General features: G+C 40.7%; 1 protein-coding gene across 1 annotated transcript in view; it reads left to right on the forward strand.

The window, feature by feature from the left end:
• Nucleotides 1-15,075, forward strand: part of VIP (vasoactive intestinal peptide) — a 35,335-nt gene that overhangs the window by 16,236 nt on the left and 4,024 nt on the right. The window contains exons 3-5 of the mRNA XM_089694293.1: nucleotides 3,064-3,204; nucleotides 9,397-9,501; nucleotides 10,629-10,760. Of these exons, the coding sequence (XP_089550419.1) occupies nucleotides 3,064-3,204; nucleotides 9,397-9,501; nucleotides 10,629-10,760 (378 nt within the window). The remainder of the gene's footprint in view (nucleotides 1-3,063; nucleotides 3,205-9,396; nucleotides 9,502-10,628; nucleotides 10,761-15,075) is intronic.

The following is a 15,075-nucleotide window of genomic DNA, read 5'->3' on the forward strand; positions in this document are numbered from 1 at the left end:
TGCAGCTGTCAGGATGTAGGCGGGGCAGCCAGGATGTAGGCGGGGCAGCGGGACGAACTCCTCTCCTCTCACAGTCCGCCCTGAAGACCAGAACGGCGCGGGAAGCACGACGAGAGGAACGCGCGGAGCAAAGGTAAGTGAATTGACACAGGGGGGACTTACTATATGGGGGATGAATTACTATATGGGGGACTTACTATATGGGGGGGACTTACTATATGGGGGGGGACTTACTATATGGGGGATGAATTACTATATGGGGGGGGACTTACTATATGGGGGGGGACTTACTATATGGGGGACTTACTATATGGGGGACTTACTATATGGGGGATGAATTACTATATGGGAGATGAATTACTATATGGGAGATGAATTACTATATGGGGGATGAATTACTATGGGGGATGAATTACTATATGGGGGATGAATTACTATATGGGGGATGAATTACTATATGGGGGATGAATTACTATGGGGGATGAATTACTATATGGGGGATGAATTACTATATGGGGGATGAATTACTATGGGGGATGAATTACTATGGGGGGATGAATTACTATATGGGGGATGAATTACTATGGGGGATGAATTACTATGGGGGGATGAATTACTATGGGGGGATGAATTACTATGGGGGATGAATTACTATGGGGGATGAATTAATATGGGGGATGAATTACTATGGGAGATGAATTACTATATGGGGGATGAATTACTATATGGGGGATGAATTACTATGGGGGATGAATTACTATATGGGGGATGAATTGCTATGGGGGATGAATTGCTATATGGGGGATGAATTGCTATATGGGGGATGAATTACTATGGGGGATGAATTACTATATGGGGGATGAATTACTATATGGGGGATGAATTACTCTATGGGGGATGAATTACTATATGGGGGATGAATTACTATATGGGGGATGAATTACTATGGGGGATGAATTACTATATGGGAGATTTTCAGTTTTAAAAATGTGGCTCTCAAAATAAATTTCAATCGTGGTTTTGGCGAGATTTGGCTCAGTTGAAAAAAAAGGTTGCCCACCACTGTACTAGGTGATAGTAATAGTATAAAACAAAAATCAAACAATCACATTGCAACACCTTACTGATACATTTAGACATGTTGGCCTGATCATAGTTATCATAGTTATCATAGTTAGTCTGGCTGAAAAAAGACAAAAGTCCACCCAGTTCAGCCATTAAAACAGTTGATTAACAGTTGATCCAGAGGATGATATATAAAGCCATTATGTATGGCCTGTTGTGCTCTATAGCTCTTCCTCTTGAGGGCCACCAAATGGTTAGCATTTCTGCCGGAAGTTCTAGGGTTGTTGGCTTGAATCCCAACCATGGACCACCTACCTGGAGTTTGCATGTTCTCCTTGTGCCTGAGTGGGTTTCCTCCAGATACTCTTGTTTCCTCCCACACTCCAAAGACATGCTGGTGGGTTAATTGGATCCTGTCTACATTGGCCCTAGTATATGTATGTATGAATGTGAGTTAAGGACCTTAGATTGTACGCCCCTTGAGGGTTAGGGACTGATGTGAATGTACAATATATATGTAAAGCACTGCGTAAATTGACGGTGCTATATAAGTACCTGTAATAAATAAATAAAAAAAAAGTACTGTACCCTGGTGGCTCTTCTGTATCTCAGAGGAGTTTACTGCTGGAACTGACCAGGAAGTGAATGAATCCACTTCTGGGCATGCAGTCCTGCAGTACAGCCCATCACAGTGCTTCTGCATTGTGTTTAAAGAGGAAGTGCCATAAGGTGGAAGTGCCATGACATCATCTTTGATGCTATCTTCCTGCACTTCCTGTGACTTCAGCATTCATGTTCAGACAAAAAAGGGTTGGTCAATTACAGTCATGCCTTCCTCTGCAGCAATTTCTGTGACTTCAGTACACATTTTCAGATGGAACAGGGCTTGTTCTGCTCTGCCCTGCCTCCCTCCACAGCAACAGATCACTACAGCATTGATCTATTGCTTGCTAAAATATGTTCGTGCAGCTGCAGAAGTGTGTGTTTTAACAGTGGTTCTAAAAGTCTTAAGTTTTATTTCAGCTAAATTCAGTCTATGCATAAAGGTAAAAAATGCTCCACTACTAGTTTCCCCCCTCCCTGTCCTTAAACACTTACCTGAGACCCCAATGCTGTGCCTGGTTGCAGCTCTTCTCTCTTCACTTCCTGCTGTCACAGAAGACTCTAACAGGAGCCAGAGCCATTGGCTTCTGCTGCTGGCAGTCAAATCCTGTGAGGGGCGAGTGGTCAAGTCACGCTGTGTGTGTCTATGGATGCACACAGCCTGGCTTTGGAGTGCACCCTCATATCACTTGCAAGAAGAAGGGATGGAGATCGACAGAAGAGGACTGCAGTAAAGGAAGAAAGGGACCGCTATGTGCAATATACAATAACATCTTTTGTATTTTAATGAAAAAATATCTTTACAATCACCAAACCTTTTTTTTTTTTTTGCTAGTTAAGAATAAGTAAATACTTTAATGTCCATGGTTTGGGCACAGGTGCAATTTATGTAGCTCCAGGGAGTTGATGGCAATTTCATGTAGATACATGTGAAACCATGACTATGGAAACACAGCCCTATTGCCCTATTAGAATGCAATCTGATTAATTGTATGTTGTGTCTGTGCTTATATAAGCAGGTTGACTGTGGTTTGGTATGTTCAATATATGATAAATCGGATTTTATAAGGGGGCGAAGAAATGAGCCCACTTGGAAGTAACAAACTATATAAGTTATTTTCATTGATGTATTTATACTTAACATGTAGACACTGTAAATGTGTCCATTATGAATTCATTGAGGGCAAGCAGCGCTAATCCAGCCATACAGCTGGTACTGCATGCTGTGCCTATCTCAGACTACAGAGCACACGTTAGACTTTGGTTAATAGTAGGAACCTTCTTTAGCTCACTCCACTGCTCTGTCTTCTACTTTGTTTATGCCATCTAGTGTGTGGTCATATGGCATGTACTAAAAAAGAGGAAATGCACAAATAAAACAGTTTTTTTTTTTAGACTAGGAAACAGATTGCCATATGAAGGAGCAAATGAACCAGACCAGACACAGGTGTCCTTAAAACAAGACATGGATATGTTGCAGAATACACTACCAGACAATGAAAAGTTCTTTCTGGACATGACCCAGGGTGTTGGCAGGTAAAGAACAGATGGAATATTACATATCAATAACTAATTTGTGACACTTTCATTTGTTTCAGATACTGTTTTTAATCTGGACAGAGTGCAGAGAAGCCCAAGAACTAAGTGATCACGTAACCATCGATCATTTAGTTCTTGGGTCAGCTCTGAGCAGAGAGCAGTGACTGACAGTCACCATTCTCTGCTCTACCTCTCCAGCACTCACTGGAGCATCGGGCAGAAGAGGGGGCTGGAGCAGTTAGCTCAGAGAGGCTGAGCCAACTGTCTGTAAGGCATCTGGGTGGATCTTAGCATTATTGTCAGGATCATTCCAGAGCCTGGAGAGGCTCTGTGATGTCAATCAATAGTTGGGCTTTAATAGTTTGTTAGGTGATTCTGAGTTGCAGGAGCATACAATTAAGTGCACTCCTGTGGCCTACAAGAGACATATGGCCCAAAACATTTATTAGGATCAAGTGGTTAGCATTGGTTTCACAGAATCAATAATCGCTCATCTTGCCTTAAAAGTAATAAGTTACATTGTCCCCTAAAAACACCTTGAAATGTCAAATCTCAGAATTTTTCCAGGTTTTTATTTCCATCTTTGACCTCATTTTGGTGATTTAACCTCACTTCTTGTTGTAGTGATACTATGAAAGGAAATGAGAGGGTGTGGGTGACAGAGAACCCTGTAAACAACAAACATGTTCTTACAGATTTTCTAACCCTCCCTTCTGTACAAAACTAAAATAAAAGTGGCTGTAGATAGGCTTTGCAGTAGAACTACATTTTTCATTAGAAATGTAAAAATAACCAGTCCATCAAAGTAAAAATTAAAAAAAAAAAACAGCTTTTGCTGCAATACTCACATTTAACCAGGAGCTTTCCCCTGCAGTTATATACAGTATTTCTGCCACTAGATGCTACCAGTCTTCTCGGTTGAATGATGGCCGGCATCTTTTTAAAGTACTTATTTTGAACCTGGGCAGTCATTGACATGCCCAGGGGCTGACTGACCATTTGGAAACTCGGGCAGTGCCCGAGGGCCCGGGGTCAGTAGGGGGCCCCACGAGATGCCCCTGGTACCTTTTTTATAGGTTTTTTTGAGTTTTGGCAAGGACACAAGGGCCCCATGATCCCCTATTGCCCGGGGGCCCCATGAGTTGTCAATCTGCCCCTGGGCACGCCCCTTGAGGTATGTTGTCATGCAGCTTGAGTGCAGAGTATTAGTGCACAGAATAGTACACGCAAGTCATTACATGAGTGTTCTTCAATGTAGGAGTATGGACCACTGCTACCAGAGGAAAAAAGGAAGGAACATTAATGTCACTGGACTGGGCAGAAGACTCTTGGTTGGTTTGTATAAAAGTGCAGGAGGACTTCAGGGAGGGGAGGAGGATGAGGAGTAATTAGTATTCTAAAACTGGAGTTTTTTAAGGCATACTGTGGACAGATTGTTGTTGTACTTACTCAGCATAATGACAAGTTGCCTGTGCCTTTAAGGACTGGCATTTTACACCATTCATTTTGTTGTATGCATTTGTTCGTTTAGTTTTTATACTAACAACAATTATGGGTCTCGAAATTTGAGCCTCACGCAGAAGCTTTCAATAAAGAATTTAATAATTATTCAAATTACTGCTATATAAACAGTAATTAGTGTAATTATCATATTCTTCAATAAAAGCGTATGTGTGAGGTGTAAATTTCGAGACCTATAATCTTTTTAGTATAAAAGCGGATGCACCCCACTCTGGCTTTTTAAATTTAACTTCATTTGAAAAGGAATATTTGGCTGTGGGCTGAGCTCTTCATTGTTTAATATAAATTGGTTTTATCTTTAATTTTACCACTGCAGGTACAAACTTTTATCTTCAATTTTCATCAAAGGACGACTATACTGGAAACTGCAGATACAGTTAGGTCCATGTATATTTGGACACAGGCACAATTTTTTTTTTTTCAGGCATTTATCAAAACATATTCAAGCTATAGTTATATAATGGATATGGGCTGAAAGTGCACACTCTCAGGTTTAATTTGAGGGTATGTACATCCAAATTGGAGAGTGTGCACCTGAAAAAAGCTAAATTTGTGCCTGTGTCCAGTGCTTTGATACATTGGCCCAGAACATGTATGCACATCAGGAATGTCTAAGGGTGCACTTACACTAGCATTCTGAACCATTCCTGGACATGGCTCAGCCCCTTGGGGCAGTTCATTTGTTTAGTGTGAGACTGGTTAATCAAACCCCCCTGGGACCAGTTGAAACAGGTTGTCCCGAGCACAATTCACTTCTGATCCAGTACATGTACAAATCCTGCCAGAGTACAGTTCTCTACAGAGAATTGTGTAATGAAACTGGGATTGTTGGTCTGGTTAGCAGGGGAGAATCCATTTTTTTTACAGACTAGTTTGAGTGCAAACCAGCGAGGGAGTAGGCAGCAAGACAAGTGGACCCTGGCGTGGTTCACTTAAAGCAGTCGCAGTGTGAGCGCACCATAAGAGAAGGCAGAACTTTAATCTGATTTCTTCTTCTTCTGACTTAATCCTTAATTACATGGGCAATGACATACATGTGCTTTTATACATTTGTAGGACATTTCTAAATGCATAATAATGTTTGTAATGATAATGGTAAAAGGCACACTGTGCATTTATTTGCACCAAAGTGCTTTTAATTTAATTTTGTTTACAAAAAAAATAGAAATCTGTGCATACAGGGTGCGATTAGATACTCTGAGTATGTCTAAAGGCATGTAAATGAATGCAAATCTATGTAAGCTGATTTATATGTAGACACATGCAGAAACGCAAAACAAACACAATACTACCCAGATGAATTTATTCTGCGTATACAAATGTAGGAGGCCCTCATGTATGAGGCCTTAGAAATCAATAAAGCTATTGGGTGAACATACCATCCCAGTGACTGGTATTTTCAGGAGAAATCGGCAATGGCCACATCCTTCCAATATAGACTGAAGATAGCTTTTAGATCAACAACACTGATTACAAAAAAATTGTCTTTAAATGATTTAAAAAAACTAGTCTTAAAAAAAAAATAATAATAAAATTAATAAATAGTCTTACATTGAATATGGATGTTAACACCTCCCCTGATTCCAAATGCCAATGTAAAGGAAATGTAAATCTTGCTCCATTCAACATTTGAACTTATCATCTTTACTTTGTGGAAATAATTTTTCAGAATTTTGAAACTCCATATTTTTAAGCCCATCTGTGTGAATTAATACAAATAAGTTCTCATGTTCTTCTTCTTAAAAAGAAAAACTACTTAGTAGCAGGGGCGTACTGACAACTCAAGGGCAATAGGGGATCATGGGGCCCCTGTGTCCTTGCCCAAACTCAAAAAAGCCTATGAAAAAGGTACCAGGGGCATCTCATGGGGCCCCCTACTGACCCCGGGCCCTCGGGCAGTGCCCGAGTTTCCATATGGTCAGTCCGCCCCTGCTTAGTAGTGACATATAATTGTCAACAGAAACATTACTATATCTGGAAGTGCTTTTTCTAAAAATTGGTAGATTTGATAAGTGTCATCTGGTGTATTTGCCACGTGCAGATATACTAAAATTGCCCTGATTCATTATGCTTTAAACCCATCTTAAAGCCCAACTCAAGATCAACACTACCATCCCTTTCCCCAAACATAATTGTTAAAAACGTTTGATATACATACCTTTTTTCTATGGATCTTAGGTCCAGTCCCATGGCATCATAGGTTCTCTTCCTCTGGGAGGGGTCCTGAATGCTGCAGAAAAGGGTGCCACTCAAAGACATAGCTCCATTTTTTGCAGCATTCTCCAGTGAAACCAAAGATGATCTTATGATATAGTGCCTCCAGGATGAGGATCCATAACACCCTGGGATTTCTGGAAATGGATTATGTGAAGCTTGGCTAGCATGAGGTTCAGCACTGGACCACAGAGAAAGAGTAGTGGGTAATTCTGGAGCATGGTAGAGGACATTTAAACAAAAAGAATAGGAGCTGTAAATGAGCTTTAAGTATGGCTCAATTCACTACTCAATTAAGTATGGCTCAAGCACAAATGACAAAACCATGTTGCCAACTTTTTCTAGCAGCTCCTTAAAGCAAACCTGCTTTGACTTTGCAAGCTAAAGCAACAGGTTCACCTTAATTAGGCATAGCCTACTGCTGTCTCCTTTTTTGTCATGTCAATAAAGTTTTATTGTTCATAGAGGAAAACACTTCCCACCAGACTCTAGTCCTCTTCCTCTGATGTGTTTCATCATTAGGGACTTAAATCTATGTTTAAGTCTCTAGGGAGATACAATGCATCAGAGGATTGGAGTCTGATGGGAGGTCTTTTCCTCTATATTTCCTCCTTATTATTTCTAATAACAAAAATGGACACAGCAAAGTGCATCTGCTTTGTGCACCGAGTACTTTTAAGAAGAAGTTGGATCCTGGTAGACATGGGCACCCACAGCTGGTGCCAAGAGGCTGTAAGTCCATCTAGAGTGATACCATTCCATGAATGCCATGAGATTCACTTTAACGGTAGCTGCGTCAACAGGACATGCATTCTCTTCAGTCTACCACAAGTCCTTATAGCTTTTGGAAACTCATCTCTCAAAGCACTTATTTACATAGAGCTGTCATATGAAACAACACCTTTGATGTAATTCTGTTCACCATTACAGAATTTTAAAAATTGGCTTAGGGAGAAAATAATTCCTCTTTAACATTATTAATAATAATAGTAAACTGAAATGCTTAAAGTGTATTTAAAAACAAGAACAAACATGTAATATATTGCAGCTTACTGTTTTTTTATGTGGTGGCTGCATTAGCTTTCCTTTTTTAGGCTTTTTTCCAGTGTTTACTTTATTTATTGTATCTATGGAGGAGCAGTGTATTAAATCTAGGCTGCTCCTCACTGATTTGGACTACAGAACACCCTCCTTCTCTTCATCTCTGTAACATAGAGAGGCAATGTTCTGTATTTTTTAAAAAAATGAACAGGGCAGGGCTGATAACATAGGGTTTCAGGAGGCAGGGATGTCAGTTAGGATAGAAACTTAGATGCTCAGTGGATTTTTGGCAAAATAATAGGTATTTTTCTGTACTTGCAGCAGTCCACCACTGCCAGCCTTTCTAGCCTCTCCCTGAACCACACCCTAAAATAATTTTTTTTAAATTCTCCACTACATATCTTAACTCCAGCTATCTTCTGTCTGGTCAGTTGATGTCATGATAATCACTATTCGTGCCCAGTGTCAGTGGTCCTTACTGCTAGACTGAGTGGCATTCATGTAATGGTATACGAGTACATTTCAGTACAGCAGTGCAGTTATAAGAGGCCGACATGATGACACACCCCCAGTGGGTCCGTCCATAACAGACTGGGCTCATAAGAAGAGGCTGAATGAGACTGACCATCATTTAACCCAGAAGTGAGTAATGATGACAATATGGTGTGCAAAACAGGAGCCTGGTGGGAGGGGGGAATTAAAAAATTAGGCGCACCAATTTCGTTAAGTAGTCACAAGTACAGCTCAGTTCATGTTTTAACTGTAAACTGATGGTGCTATATGTGTTTACTATATGTATATATAATTTTGTCTTACAAATAAATATTTATTAAACAAATGAGAAATTCTAGAACACTACATAATTTCTAAAGAGAACATGCAGCAGTAGTTATTTCCTTTTAGACCGCTGTCTCTGATAAAGAGAAAGGAGGAGTGAAAGGGATGCATCACTGCTCTGATTTATTCACCAGTATGTGTTTCAGCTTGAGTTATTGAACTCTGTAAAAATCAAATTTCAACAAAGCAAGTAAGACCCTGTAAAGCAAGTGAGAGCTCTACCTGCTAAGTGGATGTAAAAATTCTAAATGTGTATGTTTTGATAACCTCTAAAAGATTTTTTGCAGATTTTATTTTACTTTTGACCTCACTAAAAAATTTATATAAACCAATATATATTTCCTGTAATAGATAACAAAGATCTCGTAGCTGTAGATGAGCAACAAATTTACTAAAAAAATGCAGGGTATTATTTATTTCTTTACATTAGTTGTTCATTTACATCTCTTGGTGATTCTGGAAATATTACAACTTTTGATTGGCTGATGTTACATAATGATACAAATTAAAACTTTCTTATCGTTGTGATGAGTTTCTTAAAACAGAAGTTATGAACAATATTTTTTTTTGTGCCAGGACATCTAGGCATGCTGATGGACTCTTCACCAGTGGTTACAGCAAACTTTTGGGTCAGCTTTCTGCTAGACGATACTTAGAATCTTTAATTGGCAAACGAGTCAGGTAAGATATTGTTAATTAACAGTTGAATATGAAAATGGAGTATGATTGAAACAATACATACCTAAGCTCTAGTCAGCTTTTGTGGTTTTTTTTTAAATGCATATATATTTTTGGCAGTCACCTGAAAGAGAAGTTTAGGAATAAAAACAAAAAAAAAATCATACTCACCTAGATGGATGCAGCACCGATCCCAGCTGAAGCTATTCCCCGCCACCTCTAAGACCAAGAACTGAGTGATCAAAGACCACGGAACACTCAGTTCTTGGTCTCCAGTCTGAAGAGAGCTGGGGACTGTCAGTTTTAGCTAATATAACTTGGATTACCCTGTGACCGCTGACTGTCAGTCACCTGCTCTTTGCTCTGCCCCTCCAGTGCTCACTGGAGTGTCAAGCTGTGCAGGGGGTGGGAACGGCTGGCTCAGGCTCTCAGTGGCTGACTGAAAAGTTGGGATCTCTCCAGAGCCTGGACCAGCTAAGTGAAGTAAGCCAACAGCATATTTTAGCCTGATGTTGGCTAAAAACGAGTCACAGGAGTGCAGAATGAAGTGCACTCCTGTGATCCATAGGAGAAATAAGGCCAAAATATCTTTAGCCCTACTTCTCCTTTCATGTCTATGGGTACGTTTACTTATTTAGTGATTGTTCTGCAACTTCAAAGATTATTTAAATTATAACTAAAGGCGAAACTTTTTTTTACTTTTGATAGAGAGGAGAGGGATTATTAGCCCTGTAAGGTATAATTGCTGTCTGTACCACCGTTAAGGAGATTCACCCTCTCTATTTGTTCTGTTTATCATTATCATTGTAAATGAAAGTAAATGAAAATCCTAAATTTTGGGTTGTTCTCAAAAAAGTAATGGAGGGGTAATCTTCCAATGGGGAAACTAGCTCTGGTAACCTGGGGGTCCACAAGGAATTCCCTTAATTTGCAGGGATTTCCTTTCATTGCCTGTTTTGGCTATGGGACAGGAAGTGAAGGGAAATCTCTGCAATGGGATAGGGGAAGAAAATCTGTCAGGGATTATAACCCTCCCTTGGTCTATCCAAAATGGAAAATAACATTTTTCCTATAGTTCTACCTAAAAAGGATTGACAGTTAAAATGTGTTTCTTTTTCTTCTATTACCAGCAATAATGTTGTGGAAGATCCAGCTCCAGTAAAACGTCACTCAGATGCAGTCTTTACTGATAACTACAGCCGCTTTCGGAAGCAGATGGCAGTAAAGAAGTATTTAAACTCAGTTCTTACTGGAAAGAGAAGGTATTGATACAGACGTAGAAAGACCTTAATTAAAATAGCACTAGCATTGACAATTGCACAATGACAAATACATCTACTTAGTCATGATTGTCATTATCATGTGAGATTAATTTGGATTCTTTTCAGACAAGTGAAATGATTACTGTGTAGTGTATCTAATGGAATAAAAAATGGAACCCATAACAAAATTGCACCTTCAGCTTCTATTATTGTGAATCAATTTTCTGAAACATTCATTTCAAATACAATATTGCACATGTTGCATATATATACCGTTAACCATATTCCATTTGTTTAATATAATACTACAATTTTTTTTTTAATGCTCTTCAATGCAGTCCATGATTATTGTTTGACCAGTCTTGGAAGAAAAACTGAACACTACATATGATGATAATTTGGACATTCTTAGAAGTGTATCATATAAAGCATGGCTTTTGGGCTAACACCATTATAGTATCCCCTTAAGGAGATGTTGGCTAACTTGCTTATTCATTTTCCTGTCTGGTTAGTCTTTCAGTTTGGAATTTAATGGAGTAAATGGTGTTTTGGTCAATCCTTTTCTATCATCTCCAATAATTAATATCAACGGGGCACAAATTAGTACTTTTATTTAAACTAGATAAATGTGATTTTAAACATCATAAATTAGACTGTCAGTGGAGATGTGTGAAACTTCTTCATAGTGATTATTAGTAAAAAAGGGCTGCTCATCTAGTGCAACCTCCAGTTGGTTTTAGTTAGAATGATATTCTGATTCTATATCTCAATGCCTTTTATGCTATTACTTTAGTACAATTTCATGGTTACAAACATTCTCTGCAAATCATGAAAACCTTTTCAGTCAAAACTTAGGAAAATAGTGTTTACCCAAAGCAAAGATACAGCTGTAAGGATAACTCTGCTCAGAAGGCACAGCTCTTGTTGGTCAATTGCAGTCCTTAAGGTTTCTAACTGATAAAATATTTCACTTTGAAATGTTGTTCCTTTCCATCAATAGTATGCTGGCGATAGCTTAGCATTATTATCATTAGCTGCCACTAGTCATCATATATCTATTGTATTTACTTTTTCAGAATTTACAGCATGGTAGGATTATTTGTCTTATGAATAGATTAGAGATGAGCGAATCGAACATGACGAAGTGGAATTCGTTCCGAAGATTTGGAAAAATTCGATTCGCGACGAATCCGAAGATTAGCAAACTTCGGATGCACGAATCGAATTTTCCCAAAAATGGCGGCGACATGTGTGGCGACGGAGAAAATGGACAGAGAAGATGGGGCGGGGATCTCTGGGAAGGCGTGCAGACAAGGCGCGCTGACCCATAATGCATTCATGACATGTGATCGCATTAGCCAATCAGCAGCCAGCCAGCACTGTGTAATGGTGGAGCTATAAATCGCGGCCATCTTAGAATTCTCCATTAGCCTACGGTCATTCAAGAGAGACAGACCTGTGTGTATTAAGGGACAGAGTTAGGGCCACAGAGACTTTAGGGCCACAGAATCGTTACTCAGGGACACAGAATCGTTACTCAGGGACACAGAATCGTTACTCAGGGACACAGAATCGTTACTTAGGGCCACAGCTATCAAAGAATCTAAAATTTAAAGTGACATACACCCTTTTTTTTTTTGGAGGCTGTCGTGCACAGTTGGTGCTGCAGTTTGCCGATTGTGCAAAATAAACTGACTTTCTGCTTCACAACCACTATTGTACGTTCAAAGAGTTAAATCCATTTACACGCCGGCTGGCGGTAATATTTTTTGGGTGATTAGTGCATTCCAGTGACAGAAACGTACAGTTTCCAGCCAACGGCAAGCTGCAATTGACCGATTGTGTACAATAAACTGACTTTCTGCTTCACAACCACTATTGTACGTTCAAAGAGTTAGATCCATTTACACGCCGGGTGGCGGTAATATTTTTTGGGTGATTAGTGCATTCCAGTGACATAAACGTACAGTTTCCAGCCAACAGCAAGCTGCAATTGACCGATTGTGCTAAATAAACTGACTTTCTGCTTCACAACCACTATTGTACATTCAAAGAGTTAAATCCATTTACACGCCGGCTGGCGGTAATATTTTTTGGCCCCCTGTACCGGTTCCTCATGAACGTGGTTCAGCGGGTTTGCATCACTTAACGGCAAATCGTTGACAAACGCTGGGACATTCAGTGTTGTGCGCATTAAGCCAGACACCAAAGGGCAGCACAGACCTGTTATTACTCGCTCAAGCATGGCTGAACAAAACCAGTCTCTACCACAAATTGGACCCAGACCTGCCCAGGGTCTCGTAAGTAGATTGCACGGAGGAGTAGAGTTCGTTATTGGAATTAACTGTGAGGGACTTTTAAACCTAGGCCTGTGTATGGCCTTCAATTGAAGCTGCTTCTGCTCCGCCACTCTGCCATTGGACTCTTGATAGTCGTCTCCCCACGCTGCTGCTGGGGGGACTTTTTAACATAGGCCTCTGTATGGCCTTCAATTTTAGCTGCTTACGCTCCGCCACTCTGCCATGGGCCCCTGTACCGCCTCCTCATGCTGCTGCCAGGCCCATAATCTGCCATGGGCCCCCGTACTGACTCCTCATGCTGCTGCCAGGCCCGTAATCTGTCATGGGCCCCTGTACCGCCTCCTCATGCTGCTGCCAGGTCCAGAGTGTGTCATGGGTCCCTGTACGGCCTCCCATTGCTGCTGTCTCCATCGCCACACTCTGCCATGTGCCACTTTCAGGTCTCCTCACACTGCTGGTGGGTTCCATTTTGTCATAGGGTGCTGTATGGCCTCCCATTGCTGCTGCCTCCACCGCCACACTGTGGCTCCACACTCTGGTTTTGACCCCGTGACTGCCCAAATGAGTGAAGTGTGCGGTGATTCTAAGATCGACGGCACTCATCTGCATGTCATACTGACTGACAGTATTATTTCTCTTCCCCAGCAGACTCCAAGGGCATTTAAATTAAAGGTACAGTGTTCTGCACTAATATAAAGGCTCTCTGAAGCCTAGAAACACCCTTTTTATAAGTTAAATTCGCAGCGAATATATTCGGCTCGAAGCGAATTTATTCAACGAATTCGGCGAATCAGCCGAACCGAATTTTTGAATAATTCGCTCATCTCTAGAATAGATCAAAAAGTAATTAACATCCTAAATTCAAAGTTTTGACCGAACAGTACCCACAGAGGATGAGCTACCCAGTGAGTGTTCGTCAGTACTTGACATCATACCCTAACCTAAACCAACTATCTTGGTACGTCTACTGAGATACACTATATTGCCAAAAGTATTGGGACATCTGCCTTTACACGCACATGAACTTTAATGGCATCCTAGTCTTAGTCCGTAGGGGTCAGTATTGAGTTGGCCCACCCTGCGCAGTCATGTTGGAACAGAAATGGACCATCCCTAAATTGTTCTAACAAAGTTGTGAACATGAAATTGTCCAAAATGTCTTGGTATGCTGATGCCTTAAGAGTTCCCTTCACTGGAACTAAGGGGCCAAGCCGAACTCTGAATAACAACCCCACACCATAATCCCCCCTCCACTAAACTTTACACTTGGCACAATGCAGTCAGGCAAGTACCTTTCTCCTGGCAACCTCTAAACCCAGGCATATCCACTGGATTTCCAGGCAGAGAAGCATGATTCATCACTCCAGAGAACATGTCTCCACTGCTCTGGAGTCCAGTCGCGGCGTGCTTTACAACACTGCATCTGCCGCTTTGCATTGCACTTGGTGATGTAAGGCTTTGATGCAGCTGCTTGGCCATGGAAACCCATTCCATGAAGCTCTCTATGGACTGTTGTTGTGCTAATCTGAAGGCCACACAAAATTTAGCTATTGACTCTGCAGCCTGTTGGTGGCTTCTGCACCCTGTGCGCTTTAGCATGCGCTGACCCTGCTCTATCATTTTACATGGCCTACCACTTTATGGCTGAGTTGCTGTTGTTTCCAGTTGCTTCCACTTTGTTATAATACCACTAACAGTTGACCGTGGAATATTTAGTAGCAAGGAAATTTCATGGATGGATTATTGCATAAGTGGCAATCTATCACGGTGCCACACTTGAATTCACTGAACTCCTGAAAGCGACCCATTCTTTCACAAATGTTTGTAGAAGCAGTATGCATGCCTAGGTGCTTGATTTTATATACCTGTGGCCATGGAGGTGATTGGAACACCTAAATTCAATGATTTGGAAGGGTGTCCCAATACTTTTCGCAATATTTTGTATATGCATCACTTATCTTGCAGGCATTGGATCTAAGTGATTAATGAGTTCTATTGCATAAAACTTGCACTTA

The sequence above is a fragment of the Staurois parvus genome, unplaced genomic scaffold, assembly GCF_062004578.1.
Source record: "Staurois parvus isolate SC_StPar_1 unplaced genomic scaffold, SC_StPar_1.0 ptg000657l, whole genome shotgun sequence".
In the NCBI taxonomy this organism is placed as follows: Eukaryota; Metazoa; Chordata; class Amphibia; order Anura; family Ranidae; genus Staurois; species Staurois parvus.